A 21,650-nucleotide genomic window follows, 5' to 3' on the forward strand; every position below is an offset into this window, starting at 1 on the left:
TTGGAGTTATACCTCCTGGAAAAGGTGACCGTCCTAGGAATTCCCCTAGTTTAAGAAGGGTCCCCAGGGTAAATCTGTGTTTCTAAGCTCTTTATTTCCAGAAGCTGTAAAATCTTATGCTTCTAGATAGATATTTTAATAATTCCCTCACGTCTATGCTTGCCCATTAGCATGATATATCGCATTGACAAAAATGAAATAAAACACACTGGAATTATTAGCTGTATGGATTCAGTTGGTAAAGGGGGAAAGGAGTGATGTGTAGAATATAACTAAGCTACTGCCAGGAACTAACTAACTAATATCCAATTTCTTAAATCAAAGGTTCTTTTGTTCATTTCCTTTAGGGTGACTGAGATACAGGATGCAAGTGTATTCTCCAGGGGGGAGCTTGTGTCATTCTTCTTATTGTCACACTTTGTATGGTTTAGGTCAGATAGCCCTAAATTTTCAAGACCCAGTTCAGTAGATATGCTCTGATAGGGGAATGCATTACTAAGCTATTACTCATCTCCTCGAAGAAAGATGCTCTCTGGATGATCTTCAGATGAAGGTGCAAGGTGTCCCAGTGGTCTATTATTCAAGTTAGTCTAATTTATTCAGCCTTTTTAGATGTCTATTTTTAACACTGCTAATGGTTTTTGGTTTTGTGTTACCTCTCCTAGGTTTGCTGGGATGGGAAACCTGCTCAAAGTCCTTACCAGGGAAATTGAAAACTATCCACATTTTTTCCTGGATTTTGAAAGTAAGTTCCAAAAATTAAAAGATAATGATGAAAGCCATTCATTTTTTAAAGTAGCTTGTCAGTAAGGAAATTATGACATAAAGAGTTTATGATACTTAAACTAAATATGTATGCAACTATGTCTGAATTCTCAGGGATTGTTTTTCTTCTATTAAAAACCAAAAACAGAAGATCCTTCTTAATGTCTCCATTTGTATTGATTACTGGTGTAGGCCAAGCATAAATTAGCATCATCTGTCTTTCCTAATTAAAAAAAATACTGTGTCATCTTCCAAAGAAAAATGGTACACAGATTAATATAGAATAAATATCACTGGAGGTGAAATAAAAGGTGATCAATACAAGACATAAAATTTATATATGATTTCTTTTGAGTCATTTCTCTCTGTTCTTTACATGACAATTATTCAAAGTAATTTCAGGATTTTGAGGTTATCCTTTTAAAAGGTAAAGGTAAAGGCCCTCCCATTGATCGTCGATTTGCTCGAGCGGGCCCAGTAACGTCTCCATTGGAGACTTTGTTGTTACTGTGTCTGGCATATCAAATACTCTCGGTAGCTTGCCGGGCTCTCCAAGAGGGGCGGAGGAATCGAACTCGGGTCGGCCATGTTGGCCGTGTGTAAGGCGAACGCCCTACCCGCTGTGCTATCGCTCCAGCCCGTATCCTTTTATGTAAAAGAATATTTTTAGTCAAAAAATTAATTTTTTTCTCAGATTAAATAAATTATAAATGCTGACTAAAAGATTTTTTAATCTTTTTTATTGACTGAGTATATTTTCAAACACAGCACATTCATGTTTAATCAAACATAAACCTGTTCCTGCTTGGCATGTGTGTTTCCTTTTTTCAAGTGGTAATTCCCAAGTAGCATAGTTGAGTGTCTTTTTCTCTAGTATTAACCTTGGATTGCAGAGTTCATATGCTTTACACAAATATTTAATGTATTTCATCTATATTAAAAACAACAGTTGATACTTCTTTATATATAAAGTTTCTAACAGAGATTCTCTACATAAGGTGCAGTAAACCAAAAGATTACACATACTTTTTCAGTATCTTTGGTATCTTTGGTGTATCTAATATAGCTATTTTATTTTATTTTTGTTCGTTCATTTGGGGGTTGTGCTTGGCAGTGCTCAGGGCTTACTCCTGGCCCTGAGCCTAGGATCACTTCTGATGGGGCTCAGGGGCCCATATGGGGTGGTGGGGATTGAACCCAGATTGGCTGTGAGCAAGGCAAGAGCCCCAGTACTGTACTTATTACTTCAACTCCTAAAATACCTATTTTGAAAGCAAGAGCAAACTCAAAAATCATGTGTTCTGGGGGGAAAAATTAATATTTAATCTTGATTATGTTCAATATAAGATATCTCACTCTGGATTTAACACATCTGCTTTGTTTTTTATTGTGTTTGACTAGCTATAGCTATGTTTGGTTATGTTTGGTTAAGTTTTCTTATGATTTATATTTGGTTAAGTTTGGTTGTATGTGACTAGGTTTGATTTGGTTTAGCTGAGATCTGTTGGGTTTAATTGGGTTTGGCTGGACTTGGTAAGGAATCAGATGGGATCTCAAATCCAGTTTGATTTGATATTTCAAATGGAATCGGCTTTATTTACTGGCATAACTTTTACTACTTGCTCCTATATTAAACATATATTTGTTGTTGGTGGTGTTAAAATGAATATTTATTAGTAACTAAATATTTTTACAAAATAAAATGACTATTACCTTGTTACTCTTTTACTACTTACATTTTCAATTGGTCCTTTTTACTTCCAGTCTTATGAATACAGGTTGATACCACATGTACAAAAGTCAAAAATTGGGATAAGATACCAATAAGATATCATTTATCCTCAACAACAGGAGCATATGAGTACCTTAATACTTTGACAACTTTATGAAAACTTCTAAATCCTACAGCTGTACATATGGTTCACAAATGCAGACCAAACTGAGTGATACCATTTTTTCCTTAGAGCTATTCTTGAACTCTTCACTTTTGCTTATTCGTTAAACACAGAGCAGGCCAGGGCTTAGTCCTGCCTCTACTCGGGGTCATTCCTATCAGTGCTCAGGGATCACTCCCAGCGGTTCATGGGGGGAACGTTTTCCTCCTGGGATCAAAATCTGGTTAGCCACATGCAAGGCAAATGAACTACTCACTTTACTTTCTTTCAGGTAAGGAATTAGGCAGTGAACTGCTCCATTCTGTGAGAGTCATTGGATGTATTATTTTAAGTTGGAGGCCAGATTCCAAAGAGTTAAGAAGGAAGCACTACAGGGAGGATGGAAGGCTGAAGGACATGTAGGAACAGATGAAATTTGACACTTCTACCTTGAATGATAAATATTCTTTATGAAATTGATGATAGAATATAATAGAAGTGGGTCAAATAGATATAATTAAGCTGGGTCAAATACAAAATTAAACACATCTATCCTTAGGTTTCCTGGTTGTGTAGATTGGACATAAATTTATGTCTGACCTTTGCATTACATTTTACATTTTATGCTCATGTTCCTATTTTTTACCATACCATTTATTTTGTTTACTTTTTCTCTACCTCCTTGTTATTTTTCCATTTTCTCTTTAAACAATAGAAGACATGGGGAAACATTAGAACAGTCTAATGCTTCATAAGCATTTGTTTCAGGGATAGTGTTTGGGAAGATGCCTGAAGGACTGTGGGTAATTGTTCAACCAATACCAGCTATTATGCCATCAAAAGTGGGCAACAGATTTTGGTCTTTCAATGGAGTAGCTACTATGATATATAGACTAAAATTATCATTACAAAAACCAATGAACCTTTTAAAATATAATTGTTTGAGTCTTATCCTATTATTTTCCAATGGTCTTGTCCTCAAAATCTGCTTTTGCCCATATAGCATCAATTATTAGTGATATTAGTCAAACTTGGAAACTGCATATGAATAATGCATCCTCATGAGGTACCAGCCTACCCTCATTTAACACTAGAGAACTATCCAGACAGTGCCAAGATCCAGAGTTTAGTATTGCTTACAGAGGCCACACTGTAATTCTTATTTTTCCGTTGTTCCTACTCCATAAAGTAAGTAAAGGTAAAGGCCCTCCCTTTGATCATCGATTTGCTCGAGCGGGCCCAGTAACGTCTCCATTGGAGACTTTGTTGTTACTGTGTCTGGCATATCGAATACTCTCGGTAGCTTGCCGGGCTCTCCGAGAGGGCCGGAGGAATGGAACTCAGGTCGGCCATGTTGGTCACTTGTAAGGCGAACGCCCTACCGCTGTGCTATCGCTCCAGCCCTCCTACTCCGTATGCAGTATAAAAGTAGCTGTAAACCAGAACTGTGACTTTAGAGTGATACACTTCCCTAGGTCTTTGCACCAATGTCTATATTGGTGTAGAAGGACTCAAAAAGAGTAGAACAAATAGATTGAAGTAATCTATTCAGAGTAAATATCTCATCAAAGAGTTCTATCAAAAGATTCACTTTCTCAAAAAAAAATTAACAAATGGTAAAGCACATGCAAAGAACTTCACTATCATTAACCATAGAGGAAGGCAATCAGAACTACAATGAAGTAGAAATATGAAATGGCAAGGTTAGAGAGATAGTACAAGGATTGAAACACTTGACTGACTCAGAGATGACTGGCATCCCATAGTGTACCGTGAGCACTGCAAAGAGTGGTCCCTAAGTCCAGTGCCAGAGGAAAGCTCTGAGAACAGATAGATGTTCCACCTTCCCCTTTCTAAATAACAAGAGAGATAATAAAAAATGTGGATGAGGATGTGGAAAAGTGGATCCTTTATGTACTACTACTAGACATATAAAATGGTGAGTCTAAGAGATTATGGAGGGATTGAGGTACATGCCTGGCATACAGCAGACCCCAATGTGATCCTTAACACCTCATGGTCCCAGGAGCATCACCAGGTATATCCTTGGAGCTGCTCCCTCTCCTAACACCAGTACTATAGGATTGACTTGGGTAATCCCTGACACCATAGAGTATGAGCAACATCACTAGGAATGGCCGTCAGGGCCCTGTGAGCATGGCTTAAGGGACCTGCAGACCACACACACACACACACACACACACACACACACACACACACACACAGAGTTTATATATCTATTCATAGATATATGTATATGTACTCTATGTATAAAATTATGCAGATGCTTTGGAATTCTTAAAAAGTTAAAGAGTTAGAATATAACACAGTGATTCTGCTCCTAGGTATGTAGTTAGAAGTTTTGAACAGGTGTCTCCACAGAAATGTGAAATTTTTAACATGTATCTCCACAGAAACGTGTATGTGAATATGTATGTACATGTTCCAAATGGAGCAAAAACCCTTAGTGCCTATCATTCTTTGCCTAAGGGCAAAGAAATGTGGTATATCCATTCAATGGAATAGTGTTGGGGAGAAAAAAAAGAAATTAAGTACTGACACGTGAATTCCTTAACACCATTATACTAAGTGAAAGAAGCAGTCATAAAACATCATATATTGTATTATTCCATTTGTAAGAAGTGCCTGAATTAGGCAAATATATAGAGATAAAATTGATTAGTGCTATCTTGGTCTCGGGAATGGTTATAGGGAGAAATGGGGAAAAATCATGAATAGGTACCACGTTTTTTGAAGAAAAAAAATTATTCCAAAATTGTAGTGATGGTTGCACGGCAGTTCCAAGACCTTAAAAATTGCTGAAGTGTGTGCTTTAAATGGTGAATTTAAATGTTATGTGAATTAAAATCACATACAAAGAGCTTCCTTTGGAAAATCCAGTTTCCTGCTTCTGGTTAATTCTGACATCATCCATCTGCCTAGACTTGACAACTTCTCCTCTTTGTGAAATTCATCTACTTTTATTTTTTTTTTAAATCAATGTGTAATTTACAGGCACTGAAATATTCAGATCTAAGTGCACATTTCAATCTTTGTTTTGACAAATGCCACTTTCTGTCAAGTCTTAGGTTTTTACATCACCTCAGAAAGTTCCAATATACCCCTTTCCTGTCAATCCATCTTTCTATATCCATACAGAAACTATTGATCAGTTCTGATTTGATATATCAAAAGATTAATTTAACTAATCTATGTTACTACACTCCATATAAATGGAATTGCAGGGCCTTTTTGTATTATACAGGGATTTACCTTTTATTGCATGTATCTGTAGTTCCTTCTTTGGCTGAGACTCTTTTGCTGTTTAACAATTTGTTTTTTCGTTCTTCTATTAATGGACTATTTCCAGTTTTGATCTATTTTAAGTAAATCTACTCATAGAACATTCTCATAGAATTTTTTTGTGGATCACTCCCCTGAAAGAAAAAGCTAGGCATAAAATACTAAGCCATTATAGTATAAATAACTTTTCAAGAAACTATCAAACACTTTCCCCAAAGACACAGACTTTGTGAAAGTCTGTGAACTTTAAATTTCTCCCAACAACGTAGAAAATTCTGTCCTTTCTGCCTCCTTTGCAGCATGGAATATTGTTAATATTTTTTCTTTTTTCATCTATGCTACTGCTTATGAGATGTATCTCATTGTGATTATAATTTGCATTTCCATAATTGATAATGTTGAACATCTTTTTAATACTTATTTGCTTATAAAAGGTAAAGGTAAAGGCCCTCCCGTTGATCGTCGATTTGCTCGAGCGGGCCCAGTAACGTCTCCATTGGAGACTTTGTTGTTACTGTGTCTGGCATATCGAATACTCTCGGTAGCTTGCCGGGCTCTCCGAGAGGGGCGGAGGAATCGAACTCGGGTCGGCCATGTTGGCCGCTTGTAAGGCGAACGCCCTACCAGCTGTGCTATCGCTCCAAAAAATTTGTCTCCTCAAATCATTTGACCATTTTTAATCAGTTTGTTTTTCTTTGTATAGCTAAATTGTTGCAGTGCTTACTCTATACTTCCCTTCTCTCTCTTCACTTCCTTTTGTGTGCTCTTGTTGCAGTGATCACAGCTTGGACATGCTTGGTTGTGTTGCTCAAACACTTGGTAGTGATACTCACTAAGGGCCTCCCTCATGCTCACACTTCTTCAGCTGTGGACCTTGCTGGGTGTTACACACTGTAACCTACTGTTGTCAGAGATGGCACATTCTGTGATGGTGCAGGGGCTTTCTGACACCAGAACCTTTCGGAGTACATTCAGTGCATGTGGGCAGCACGAGGCATAAAACCCATGGCCTCATAATCACAGAGAGGTTTATCAGTTTTCCTTGATTTCTAACATTCAGTGAGTGCAAAACTGGTGATAGCCCCAAAGTTTCAAAAAACTCCATCCTTGGAGGATCAACCTTCTCCCAGGGCATTCCAGGAGTCCCCTGTGACTAAAACAGACAGCCCCCCCCCCTTCCCATTGCAGTCCTGTATACGACTGTTCCTCTGAAAAGGGTTCTGTGCTCTGGAGTGAGCTGACTTGTCTTCTTATACAAATAAATATGTCAGGGAAGTCCCTTACATTTTCCAATGAACTTTTGCAATTTTATGTTGTTTCTGCAAGCAGTTAGCATCCTGCTATAAATCACTACTACTTTACATCCTCAATGTTAATAATAGATAATTATTTATGTCTTACAGTTTATCCTGAAGGGGAGAGGGGCGGAGGAGTAAGGAAGTGGGTGGGGGAGAAGAGCCATATATTTAATTTATGGTTTTGGCAGATCCTTTTCGTTGTACCTTTCTTCCGTGTGTATACAGCAGTAAGTGGGGTGCTGAGGAGATAGTAATATATTCTATTGATGAAATGCCAGAGCTTCCTTCAAAGCCAAAGACATAGCCAAATAAATGGTGTCTTCTGTTCACATTATCTTGGGTGAATTTGCCTGATTCTCTGTCAGATTCTCCACTGAATGCTAAACAGGTTGTTAGGAGAAGGTATGTGTATTCCTGCAGCTGGTGACAACAGTGTGTCCCTGGCTGAGACGTAAAGATAAGAACACTTTGACTTGACAGCCATGCTCTGGTTTTAGCCCTGCTGTCCTTCCCTGGGGTGTGTTACTGAAGATACCCTGTTCTGACAAACAAAGTGTACACCTGCTTTCTTCTGTATCCCACAGTGGAATGACAAAAATCCGGCTTTCAGTAAAGATCACCATCCTCCCAGTGAACTCTTCACCTGCCGCTGGTGACATGAAAATGCTGACAGCTAATATCCACCATCACTAGCAAATGGAACCAAAGGAGGGGAAATAGATTCCCTTAAACAAAGTTAATATATTTAATTATTTTAATTGACAAAAGGGTTGTTTTTCCTCATGTGCTAGGCACTTTAAATTCAGCACATGCTTAACAGTAAATATATGCATTCAAGGTCATGGTATACACATGATCCATTTTCAGACTTTTCACAATAGCAAGTCTCAAACGGAAGTTTAAATCATCCAGAGAATGGCCCGGATAGGCTTGTTCTGAGGCTCATGGAGGTATTGTCTTCCGAAATTGCCTGTGTAAATCACAGGGATTTTTAGTGGATTTATTGTTAGACAGGAGCAGTATCATTTGGTGACACCAATCCTGTGAGTTTCAGTGAGATCATTGGTTTTGATTGCTTAGAATGTAACCCTTAAAAGAAACATCATGAACATATTTACTGGTTGTAACTGGAAATAAGAAGCTTTTCTCATGAAGAATGTTAATAGCGGATGGAATGGTCTGCATCTTTGTGTGTGTGTGTGTGTGTGTGTGTGTGTGTGCATGCTCATGCATATGTGTACTTTTGAGTTGCATTAAAAATAGAAAAATCCATAATTGAGAGTTCCTGTTCACTCAGCAAATGCTGTAGTAGTTCGCTGATAAGTTAAATACAGTAAGCTTTTCCATCACGAATTATTCAAGGTCTCTTTCAAGATGTCATTCCTGTATATCTGAAGACAGAATACATTTTTAAAAAACATATTTGCCAGCCTCATATGAATATGCAGAATGACAAAATCCCCAAAGACCCCCAAATCTCTCAAGGACATTACAGAGAGCAGAATAGTCTCAGCTTTAGATTGGAAGAGAAATATCTGAGTGTTGTTTTTCACTCAACAAGTATCTTCTAGTGTGTTAACTTCACTGAGGAAACATTGAGGTCATTGATTATATTTTTAACAAAAAACATAGAAGAAATGGATTTAAAAACAAAATTGTTTGAACCAGAGAGTATACCTTACATGCAATCAGATTTCCAGCCCCATACATGGTCCCTTCAGGAACAGGCCCTAAGCACTGTCAGTTGTGGCCTAACTATCAAAAAATAAAAACATTTAAAAAATTGTTGCTGCAGTTGTGACTGATTGCTTGTAAGATATAGATACAAAGATCTCGTTGGTGTAGAAGTAGGTGATAGAGATAGAAATCTTAAAGGAAACAGAGAGACATACAGCAATATGCGTCCATGTGGGAACCTCCCAGGGAATGTTCAAAGGCTTTGGGACAGATACTCTAGTGACTCTTGACAAGACTCTGCAAAGCTCAGACCCAGGAATGATGCCGCTTAAATCCAGCAGTGCTGGAAGCTACCAGGCAACACCAGTGGTACTCAGCGTCTCTCAGTGTTATACTCAGTGTTGCAAAGGAGCACTGCATTACCAGAGATGGAACTCAGACACATATGAGGCAGGCAGCTCTGACTTCAGAGCTGTCTCCCAAGCCCTAGTCTAAATTCACACAGAGGAGACAGTAGAGCTCTAGAAAGGATAAGTCCTTTTTTCTTTCAATGCTTCCCATCACCCACATTCTTTGCTAGCAGCTCATTATCCTCCTTCGTTTATTTATTATTGCTCAAAATGGTTATTAAAAGCCTGTAATGGTCACGGCATATGAGGACAATGTGCTCAAGAATACAGACCCTGTCTCCACATATCTCAGAATTCAAAGTCCAACAGTAAAGGAGATTATACAATGTTATATGTTAAGTATATTTAAATCATTCAAGTGTTTTATTCAGTTTTTTTTGAGCATCTGTTATGTGCCAGGCACTGTGCTAAATCCTGAAGATATAATGTCAAATAAAATAAAGTCATAGTCCTACAGTCTAATGGACCACATGCTCATTAAATAATCCCAACCTTATGACTGTTTAGTTGGGAACTCAGAGCCAAATGAATCATGGACCAAAGGGCTGCATGGCATGCGAACCGATGCCAAATGTCACTTTGGCTTACACAGTCCTTTTCCCATTTAAGAAGAAAAACAGATTAGTGTTTCTCCCAGTCAGAACCCTCCACCTGGGAAGGTGATGTCACTTGTGATTTGGGGTTGCTGAAGATCTTGCAGCAGCCTGGCCTGGAAGGCAGGGGACCTGGCTGGCGGCATCAGTGGTGTCATCAATAGCTGGTAACAACTTGACTTCAGTCTCATGACAGGGGAAGGTAGAAACATATGGAGCATCCAGTTAGACCAGCATGTCTGGATGGAAGACTCGGAATTGATGGGCTTTCTGGGTTGACTCTCTCCCACTCCACCCCTGCTACACTCACTCACACAAGAAACCCTCCCCGCGGGATGCTAGGACCATGGCCAAAAGAAACACTGTCCCAGAGAGGGAAGCTGCAGCCAAGGTCCTGTTTCACCATCACTCCAGCTGCCTGCTGCCAGCTCTGCTATTTGGTGGATATTATTAACCACCACCCCCAATTCTCACATCTCTGGGAAAGAAGTGACACACCCAGCAAATGACTCATCCAGTCCCTTGTGCTCACAGAACTTAGTGTCAGTGTTGTTAGAAAGTGCCGTTTCACAGGACTGGGGAGATGGTACAGAGGCACGCCCCTGACCCTGGTTCCATCTCTATCCAGCACCACATGACCTGTCCTTGCCCAGTACCTCCCTATGTAGACCTCGGGGTCCTTCTCCCCTGCAGCAATGCAAAGTGGTGCTAGTGGTTCCAAACAAGACAGACCTGACAAACACTGGTTCATCACTGGGATTGAACCCCTGACCCAGCTGGTTGAGTATGGCTGGGACTGGCCCCCAGAGTTTCTTGAGCATAATTTGGGGAAGCCCTTTGCCAAAATTCAACAAATAAGAAAGAGATAATGTCCTGGGGATGGAGGAAAAAAAAGCTTGTCCATCTCCCACCATTGCTAGTTTTCAAGTCAGTCTATCAGAAACTGCCTTGTTTTTGAAGAATTGAAGATCGAGCTCTTTCTTAAATGTCTTAAATTGTTGCTGTTGTTGTTATTAGGGCAACACCCAGTGGTTCTCAAGAGTTACTCCTGGCTCTGTGCTCAGGGATCACTCCTGCCAAGGTTTGGAGGACCATATGTGGTACCAAGCATCCAATCTGGAATGGTCCCATGCAAGGCCCTACCCCTACCTTTATATTTTAAAAACAATATACTTTGAAATCTTTCTCGCTGTGTTTTTAAATGATCATCAAAATGGTGGGCTTTTGTTTATGTTTTGCCAGGCTTACTCTTCCAGGCTACTTAGATTTAACACCCTTTGACTAAAACTTTTCAAGTGGTGACTTGTAAAGGTGCTGCCTTGTGACCAGATTGGATTTGTCTCTTATTTGAACACCGTCTCGTCTCCACACACCGCTTCATAATTGTATGCAGTCACTTACTTCTCCCTATCTTTGCCATGGATGTCATCTGATTTTTATTTCTCTTCTAATATGTACTCCTCTACAAAATTGTTTAGTTTCTGGGATTTTCAAGCCTTCTTCAAAAATGTGTTTGATTTTTTGAAAATTTGTTTATTCTAGGCTATTTGCTCTGCACTTTTGTTCTATTTCTGTCCCCAAAGATTTTCTTCTTAGAAATTGCAAGCATTATCCTGAAACTCAACTCTTCTCTGAAATGCTTACTTATATTACAGGCTTCCTAGCTTATGGCTTTTTAGCTTTCTTTTCTAAGACACCCATATCACTTTGAAAAGCAATTTGAGAGGGCATGAAAAAATAAAATTGAAAGTGATTAATATTGTAAAGAACATGGTAAATGAGGAAACTTTCCCAGTGTTTGTGACGAAAGCTGGTAAAAGATAAGGGAATAATAACTTTCCTTTCCACTTTGTTTCCTAGGTTGTATTCTCCATTTTAACCTGGCAAGTCTCTCTCCAACTTTATTTTCACTAGCTTTGTTTTCACAAGATTTTTTTTTTTAAAAAAAACTCTTCACAGATTAACTTCCCTCATTTACCTCTTATTCAGTTTCCTCTTCCCAACCTATTATCAGATCCTCTCCAAATACCCACTTAATTACATTCCTGTACCACTGTCCTGTAACACTTTCCTCCTGTTCATCAAATTGCTCTAACGAGCACAAGTAACGTCTCCATTGTGAGACTTGTTACTGTTTTTGGCATATCGAATACATCACAGGGAGCTTGCCAGGCTCTGCTGTGTGGGTGGGATACTCTCCGTAGCTTGCCAGGCTCTCTGAGAGGGGTGGAGGAATTGAACCTGGGTTGGCCATGTGCAAGGCAAATGCCCTACCCGCTGTGCTATCACTGCAGCCCAATTTTTTGCCCACTGGAGTATTATTGAGGGGGTAGATGGGGGTGCTGTGCTTCACAGGTGTCTTGAAATTGAAGTCCCTCTACTTCTTGAGTTCATGGTCAAATAGAAGTCTTAATACTACTCATGTTTCATTTGATTCCAGAAATATACACCTTGCCTTGGCTCTATCTAACATTTCTGAAATGATAATTATGATATATTCTAAATTATATATATTTATAAAATATACTCATCTCTACTCACATTCACACATTTTAAGTCAAAAAATAAAACACTCAATAACAAATCACAAATCATCCTGTTATTCGTCGATTGCCTCGAGCAGGCCCCAGTAACGTCTCCTTCATCCTAGCCCTGAGATTATATTCAAGGCTCTTTAGGAGAATAAACTGAATAAAAAAAACTGTATTTCTCCTACCACTTATTACACCCATTGGTATTTAGTAAACATGATTAAAAACAAATAAAGCATACCCTACACAGGTAAAGGAGTATCTACCATTGTTCCAAAACACTCTATTTAATTTGTGCAGAAAGATCAATGACTATTTTGACTTGAAAAATTGACAAAAGTTTTTTTCTTCCTAGGAGCTTCCTTTATTTAAACTATATCAAAACGTTTGGGAATAAAATGGGATTTTCTAGCATGCAGAACTGAATGTTGACTTTCTTTTCAAGTTGACATAAGTTCTCAGTATTTTTCTCTTCCCTTCTCTCTGTTCAGATGCTCAGCCCACAGAAGGAGAGAGAGAAATATGGAACCAGATCAGCGCGGTGCTCCAGGATTCTGAGAGTATCCTCACAGACCTGCAAGCTTATAAGGGAGCAGGACCAGAAATCCGAGAGGTATGCCAATGATAATACTAAGTTGCCAGTTCCCTTGAAGAAGAGCAGAAATCCACACAAGCACACATTCAGCAAGATTAAGTAATAGCCTTAATATTTCCTATCATACTAGGAAAACAAGGAAGGCAATGGGTCCTTAAAAATATGTGAATGGTCCCTTTGATTCTAGCACATTAATCTGAACACTCAGTGATGTAGGTCATGTAAAATAAGACCTCTGATACTGCAAGAGTCACCTATAAGAAAATTTTCAGTGTACTGCTTCATTTAAGGGATATGTACATAGAAAGTCTGTGAACAGCAATTGGAATATGAGCCATAGTGTCTGGATTTACATGAATGTCCCAACATTTTTTAGTAATTTTGGCAGGTTCCACCAGAATCAGAAAGAACAGCTATACAATATATCCCTTGAAGGAGCCTACATATCTGTCACTTTGAAATGATTTATGAGATTAAAAAATAATAAATATATGAAAAACAGAACAATTGCTCAAACAAAAAAGGTTATTGTTGGTCTGGTATTTGAGACTTCACAACACCTGAAAAGAAAAAAATCTTTTTTTATTTGAAATAATGAGTTTTGTGAAAGTATCAATACACAGACAGACAGACACACGCATGCACACACACACACACACACACACACACACACGCATACACAATTTACAGCCATGCCCACAATCCTTCTGAAAAAAATTATAATACTCCAAAGGCATTTCTATGAAGGCAATAAGCTGTTAAGAGGTTGTTTTTCTACTTAGGAGTTGCCATTTAATTTAGCTAAGTTAGGGAGCATCATACATTGTGATATGGTTTGCTGCCATAGAGAAAGGCAAACCTCTACAGTCAGTACTTTATAATGAACATTAGCACTACAGTAGAAAAATCAAATGACAATGGAAAAGGATTGAATTACTTCCAATTAGTTGCGCATCTACTTTATTTTTTTCATTTAAGATAAAAGAAACAAGATGGGATCTAATTGGAGAGCCATTCGCATTATATTTAAGTACCAAAAATCTCCATATTAACTGAACATTTCAGAGATCAGTCCAGAGAACTGATGTCAGTATTAGCATAGTACAACAGAAATGTTTTCTTTTCTCAACTAAAACCCTTTCTCAATTACAAGTCATTTTTATGTGGTGACAATTATCTCTTTTTAACAGACACTTCCATGTCTTTGCAGGCAATTCAAAATCCTAATGACATTCAGCTTCAAGAAAAAGCTTGGAATGCTGTGTGTCCTCTAGTTGTAAGGCTAAAGAGATTTTATGAGTTTTCCATAAGACTAGGTGAGTATGTGTTAATAGTTTTCATGTCTTTCTCGTGTGAAGTTCTTTTACAATGTTTGAGGAAGTAACAGGAAAATTTGGTGCCTTGGAAAATGTGCCACATTAATCCAACTCTGTCTGCTCAGAAGCTATATATGGGCAAAACACTTGTAGTTTCAGTTCACAAAAAGTTTCATTCCTTTCATCTGTGAGCATGTTTGGGGTGTTTCTGTTGGTACATTTCCCTTGGTCTTGTCCTCAGCTAAGTCAACTCCCAACCAAGTATGGTCTGATCTGAAAACTGAATTATTGAGAAGTAGGAAAATGCAAGTTACCTGCTAAGCCTGAAAAAGAACTTGGTTTACTGAAGATGTGATAAATTTATTACAGGAAAATATAAGTAAAACTATACTCCTATGGGCTGGAGTGATAGCACAGCGGGTAAAGCATTTGCCTTGCACGCGCCCAACCCTGTCGGCCCAGGTTCGATTCCTCCGTCCCTTTCGGAGAGCCCAGCAAGCTACCAAGAGTATCTCACCTGCACGGCAAAGCCTGGCAAGATACCTGTGACATATTTGATATGCCAAACACAGTAACAACAAGTCTCACAATTGAGATGTTACTGGGCCCGCTTGAGCAAATTGATGAACAATGGAAGGACAGTGGTGACAGTGGTGATACTCCTATAGTTTAAAAATTATAACTCCTAAGTATTTTTTTTAATTTTGAGGGACTCTCCAGTAATTCTTAGGGGGAGTACTCCTGAGTGTGGGTGGTACACAGAACATTAAATGATGCTAGAGGAGTTGAACTTGGAGCCTTGTGCACGCAAGTCATGTGCTCTGTTTCTAGAACTAATTACCCTGACCCCTATACTCTTCTCTTCAGGTTTAAAAAAAAAGTACTACTAAGGTGCATGATGATTTTGTAGACGCAATAATCAAATTCAGTCTAGTTGACAGCAGGTGTATTATAACCATTCCATTCAATATCAAACAGTCCCTTTGATTTCACTGATTAATCTGGAATTGGCTAGGTAAAAATGGAAAAAGTTATGTTCTTCTTTTATTTTGCCTTAAATGAATGCCATACTGCAAGCGGAAGCAAAAAAAAACCTGAAATAAATACTTTAGGTATTTATAATAGCAGTGTTGTTGCTTGAACTTGAAGCTAACACTCCAAAGACTAGTTGTGTAAAGTCACCACAAATTTTCAAGGAGAGAGTTTCTGAAAATCTTTGAGTTCAAGAGAAGTTGATTTCTCTTTTTAATTTCTCATAGTATTTGTCTAGACAAGTGTTGATTAAGCTTTTTTTCAACTGTGGCCGCCTTCCAACCTATCTTTCTTCCTGTGACCTCAACATCCTGCTGGTTCACCTCCTAGTCTTGGGCTGTGGTCCCAACTTATGCAATTTTCACTTGTAGCCCCTTGGAATACCTCGGGGACCCACTAGTGGTTATAGTAGTCCCCACTTGAAAAACAGTGATTTAGATCAACTCTATGAACTAAACTCTTAACAAACGGAAATTATGTCACAGTTATCTCCCGGAAGAGATCAAGACACAATTGACTGCCTCAAAACAGTGCATTGTCAAAACACCGTGCATTGCCCTAGGTGAAAAAGACTAGAAATTTCCTTAGAAATATGTTGAAGAAAAAAATAAAAGAAATATTTAGAAACAGACAGAATAATGAGATAGATAAGGAGGAAAATAAAGTTAGATAGGGCACTGGTTTTGTAGAAAAAATTATCCTGGGGATTATTAGGTCAGAGTATAGCTGCTAAAAATAGCTGAAATACTACCAGAATTCTGTCTCTACAAAGAATTGTTTGACCCACATGCTTGTTGTCTTAGACTGTGAATCCATGCACATCATCTCAAATACATATTTGTGGTTATCCAATAGTATTAATAATTGAACTCCAAAATATGTGAGAGTCCAGTTGAGCTTAGAGAGCCAGTATCATCATGGGACTTCTGTGAGTGGGGGCAGGTAGAGAAGAGAACCTGCTCTGGTATAAGGGGCTTCTTCTTTTCCATAGGCATGTACACACCCCCTCCCCCCCCACACAGTGATGGACAAAGACGTAGGAAGACACAAGCAGATGACCACAGAGAATGTCAACTAGGGTTGAGAATTGTCCTTTCCTAAAAAGTTATGGATCTCCCTAAACTCCCTCAAATATCAATCCCTTTGGCTTTCAGAAAAAGCTCTTCAGAGTTTGTTAGAATCTCTGACCTGTCCACCCTACACGCCAACCCAACACCTGGAGCGGGAACAGGCCCTGGCAAAAGAGTTTGCGGAAATTCTTCATTTTACCCTTCGATTTGATGAGCTCAAGGTGAGGTCCCATCTTCTCTGACAATTTCCCAAAGGTACAGAGTCCCTGCTATACACGTGTCCATCTCGATAGTGCTGGGAGGGAGTAGGGCAGACAGATTAAGAAGAGGAAGATCTGTCTCTGGAGAGACAGAGAATGTAAGGTGAGTTACATTTCTTTTATGTCAGAATGATAAAAGGACTATGGTTCGTACACAAATATTCAAAATCTGCTAAATGCAGCAAGGGAAAACCTTCTCAAGTATCGTGAATAAAAAAAATGTGCTTTTCCTGAAATCAATAAAAACAGCATAATTTAAAACAGTGAGGTCCTGAGTAAGTTTATTCCTTTGTTTAGGTTTTGATCTGGGGTCTACACCCACTGGTCTCAGGGTTTATTCCTAGTTCTGTACTCAGGATCACTCCTGGCTGTGCTGAAGGACCCTTTGTGGCATCTGGATTGACCCAGTTCACCATGTGGAAAGCAAATAATTTAACCCCTGTTCTCTCTTAGTCTCCTGAGAACTTATTTTTAGCCTAAAGTAGTTTTGACTCCTGTAGCAAAGAGAAGTTCCCGTGTATTTACAAAACCAAATGTCTGGCCTTCTCATTCCTGTGCCTGATCTGAAACTAAGACATGACCTTCCTTTCTTTCTTTCAAATTTCAGATGAGGAACCCAGCTATACAGAACGATTTCAGCTACTACCGAAGGACAATAAGTCGCAACCGTATCAACAATATGCATGTGAGTGTCATTGTCTCCTGGGCCTACATACCCCTCCTCTATGGCTCTTTTTATTTCTACACTAGACAGAGAACAGGGAGCAGACACTAGCATTTCAGTTGATTTTTTAGGGCACAGTGTTTGGGAATTTTGATAACCTCTTTATCATCAGCATCTTTTCCTTTTTTCCATCAGCTAGACATTGAGAATGAAGTCAATAACGAGATGGCCAACAGAATGTCCCTCTTCTATGCAGAAGCCACACCCATGCTGAAAACCCTTAGCAATGCCACAATGCACTTTGTCTCTGAAGTAAGTGAAAGCAAATGACAGGATGCATTTCTCTTAAATGTACATAAATGCAGCTTGGAAGCTTAACGTGCATTTGTGTCTCCATTTAGAACAAAACTCTGCCAATAGAGAACACCACAGACTGCCTCAGCACCATGACAAGTGTTTGTAAAGTCATGCTGGAAACCCCGTAAGTAAATGGCAGGTGTATTTGTGGCCAAGACTTAATTTACACAGCACCTATTATGTTGATGGTAGTTGGTGGTGTGGGTGTGATACTGCGGCTGCTGCCAACCAGGATATTTGACATTTGGGTCAGAACATATATGTCATGTGAGTTAAATTGATAAGGAACTCTGGGGAATAAGAGCAGTTATTCTCAGATTTTAGTTGAAAATGCTGGGATACATACTGCTTGCCTGACTTTCCAGAGGTTGAGTATGGTATTGGATGGCAGAGCCCAAACTCAGAGACTATAGAGATTGTGTCAGAACCAAATGGAAGATCAAGTTCCATGACTAGATATGAAAAGACTTAGATTCAAAGGGCTAGGAGAGAGTACAGTGGTTAATGTGCTTGCCTTGCACATAGCCAATCCAGGTTTGATTCCTGGTCCCCTTAGCCTGCCAGGAGTGATCCCTGAGTGCAGAGCCTGGGGCAGCCCCTGAGCATTGCTAAGTGTCACACCAAAACAAACAAAAATAGAATCAATAATAGAAGTGGTAAAGCTGTTCTGACTGATTTAAGATTGATAATAGAGATTTCTTCTCTTTCTTCTCCCCTCATGTCGTTCTCCATCAACCCCTATATATTTCATTGTACCTAACTTAGTAGTTTTTAAAAAATCGTTATTGTTGAGGATGAGACTGCATAATAATATAGAAATCTGCACTCATCAGAGCCAGGAGTAACCCCTGAGCATCACTGGGTGTGACCAAAAAAGTCAAAATAAATGAATAAATAAAATAAATCTTAAAAGAAAAGAAATCTGCACTCAAAAGTCAAGGATACATTATTACCAAAGTCCAACATGTATGCAAACACGTGATCTGACCAACTGGCCTGGATGTCCTCCCCCTTTCCTCTACTGAAGTTCCCAAATGTCCTCTACCTTACAGTATACTGGGGAGAGCTAAATCCATCAATTTTTATAAGAGTGCCTTATAAAAGTCTATGCTCATCCAAATGTAAGATGGCATTCATTTCAAATATTTCAGTTATTCCAAACAAGAGTTATTCAAATATTTCAGTTATTCCAAAGAAGAGTCAGATATTATAATTTTGTTCATTGTGGGGCCCATTCATAATAAAATAAATCGTAAGAAAAATCTCTAGAATTCACCTGCACTACATGAATTATCAGGGACCCTGTCAAGGTAAGTGGGCAAAATTCAAACTCTGCGAATACCCTCAGTCTGGTAAATGGTACATAATTTCTTTTACGTATTCTTGCCAATCCAATTCAATCTGCAGACGGTGTCTTAACAAAGGAAGTTATCCTGACTAGAGACATGATAGCTGCTCTGTAGAAATGAGCCTGGTTCTTTTTCTCCATAATGAAGCCATTATTCTCTATAATCTTGGACAGCCAGAGGGACTTGCTATAAAATATTCAAGATTGATGGGTGAGGGAGTGATATACATGATGAGCTGGCTCACTGAAGGGCAGAAGAGAAGAGAATTTACTGCCTTCTAATTTAGCTTATTTCACATTGAATTGCTGGTGGAGTAGATTCCAGGAGAGTTATCACAGGTTTCTGTAAGAGCGTATTAACCTGATGGTTGCAGGTCTGGATTTGTTTTCAAGAGAGGATTAGAAGAGTCTAAAGTTGCCATTTGTGAAGCCTGAAGAAAAAACAAATGTGTTCTGACAAGGCACAAGACAAGTAACACCGTTGCCATCTCGTCTCTCTTCCAGGGAGTACAGGAGTAGGTTTACAAGCGAGGAAACGCTGATGTTCTGCATGAGGGTGATGGTGGGCGTCATCATCCTCTATGACCATGTCCACCCCGTGGGAGCTTTCTGCAAGACATCCAAGATCGACGTAAGAATTGTTAGGCTATTTGCAAACCAGTGCTCCACACAGATCTTTATTCTCTCCTCCTCCATTCCCCAAAGAGAGTGATGACTGCGGGAGCCCATGCCCGTCTTGTCTGCTCTCCTCATAGCAAACACTCCTCTCTCTGGATGCTTCCAGGGAAACACCTAAGCTCAAAGCACAGCAGAAACTTGGAGGTTCAGAGCCCCTCCACCTGTATAGATGCTGAGTAGCTGGACAGTCATTTGGAGCTGTGAGCTGCTCTTCCATTGTACCCTGTATGCCATACAAAAATATTTTTACATATGCCCTATAAAACCATAAAGGCAGTATAATGAAAAAAATTTGGTATATGTGTCTAATATGGAAGCAGTTAAAAGTTAATGGATTGTAAAACACCATCGACAAAATCAAAAGCCTTCCAACTTTCTATCACTCCCACCAGGTTGGGGCACCCAATTTTCATGCCTTTTCTTGTCAATGGAATTTATGTGAGCCCCACCCTGCTCAAAGCATTCTCCCTCTTCCCGGATAGGTGGGTTTCAATAAGACAAGCTGTAAATGTCACCTCATCCAAGATCATATTCTCTGCTCTCGGATTAAAGCCTTCCTCTTCCTCTGGTCTTCAGAGCTCTTACCATTTTGAATTTTCTGATTCCTTTACAGGTAGTTGTTGGCAGGGGTAGTGCCATGATCTCTGCAGCTACTTTCTTCTTTATTGCCTAGCCCTGTACCACTCACAGACCATGACACTCAATAGATGCCCCATAGAAAACACTTAGATGTACAAGTGATTTCTTCCTGATTGTGTTATCAAGAACCCTCCTCTCAGCCCAGCATTTGTCTGGAGTATTACCCAGAAGTGAACCCAAAGTAATGATTTGAAACCTTTTCACTGCAGAATATCATTAATGTTACTAACTTACTGTGGTATGGTAGAGTTTGGTTGACCCACTCTATATTAATTCAGCTGTATAGAACAGGCTCTCTGATGCTCGAGCGCTTTGTAGATAGAAAGTATATTTCCAGACGGGTTGAGTCTGAAGGGATATAAGGAAATGTACCAGGTAAAGCACAACTTATATTGCTGTTTAGAGTTATGACTTCTCAACATAGATTGTCATGGGTCTTCACAATCTTTTTATTAATTCAAATGTAAATTCTTTCTGTTTACTAAAGAAACCACCTTTGGACCAGATTGATAAAAGAGTAAGACACCTGTCTTGCAAGCAGACAACCCAGATTTGATTCTTGGCACCACATATAGTCCTGTGAGCACAGAGCCAGGAGTAGACCCTGAGCACATCTAGGTGTGCCCTACCCATGACCTTTAGTATAAAATTTTTGAAAAACATAGGAAATACAATATTGAGAAAATGAATGTGTCAGTAGTAGTTTCACTGTACAAAGATGACTACTCAAGTTGAAAGCATATAAAAGTCTAGTGAGTATATATGTACATATATATTAAACATAGCCTTCTGCTGCTATTAGTGTTATTTTAAAACACTTAATTTGCATTATTTCAAGTATCTTATAGGTATTTTGTACTTATCAATGAATATCTTACTGTGTTATTTGTGATGCTTTTAACTTTTTTATTTGTTTTGATTTTGCATCATACCAAGAGGTGGTCTAGTGCTACGCCTGCCGTGATGCGCCAAGGACTATGTGATATTGGGAGGAGGTCCTGAATTCAGAGATCCATGTGCAAAGCATGCACTCTAGCCAATTGAGCCATATTTTCAGCCTAAACATTTTTTATACTACAGATTATAAAATATTCTATTTATCATCCGTTGTTGTTATCACTTGCTTATTCACACTCATAAGACATTCTCATTTACCCTCCACATTTAACTGGTCCAAAGGACAGCAATTAAGATTACATTGTACACAATTACATTTTCAGCCATAACCTTCTGTCTTTTT

At 39.0% G+C, this 21,650-nt stretch overlaps 1 protein-coding gene across 4 annotated transcripts in view; it reads left to right on the forward strand.

Annotated features, from left to right (window-relative positions):
• The window catches only part of CYRIA (CYFIP related Rac1 interactor A), a 109,897-nt gene that overhangs the window by 79,798 nt on the left and 8,449 nt on the right, over window positions 1–21,650 (forward strand). For all 4 annotated transcript variants that reach the window (XM_056123425.1, XM_056123408.1, XM_056123400.1 and 1 more), the window contains exons 3-10: window positions 666–745; window positions 12,943–13,064; window positions 14,257–14,362; window positions 16,549–16,685; window positions 17,332–17,409; window positions 17,584–17,700; window positions 17,790–17,869; window positions 19,598–19,724. In XM_056123425.1, coding sequence (XP_055979400.1) covers window positions 676–745; window positions 12,943–13,064; window positions 14,257–14,362; window positions 16,549–16,685; window positions 17,332–17,409; window positions 17,584–17,700; window positions 17,790–17,869; window positions 19,598–19,724 — 837 coding nt within the window. In that variant the 5' untranslated portion in view covers window positions 666–675. The remainder of the gene's footprint in view (window positions 1–665; window positions 746–12,942; window positions 13,065–14,256; window positions 14,363–16,548; window positions 16,686–17,331; window positions 17,410–17,583; window positions 17,701–17,789; window positions 17,870–19,597; window positions 19,725–21,650) is intronic.

This window comes from Sorex fumeus, unplaced genomic scaffold (genome assembly GCF_029834395.1).
Source record: "Sorex fumeus unplaced genomic scaffold, SorFum_2.1 ptg000006l, whole genome shotgun sequence".
NCBI lineage: Eukaryota > Metazoa > Chordata > Mammalia > Eulipotyphla > Soricidae > Sorex > Sorex fumeus.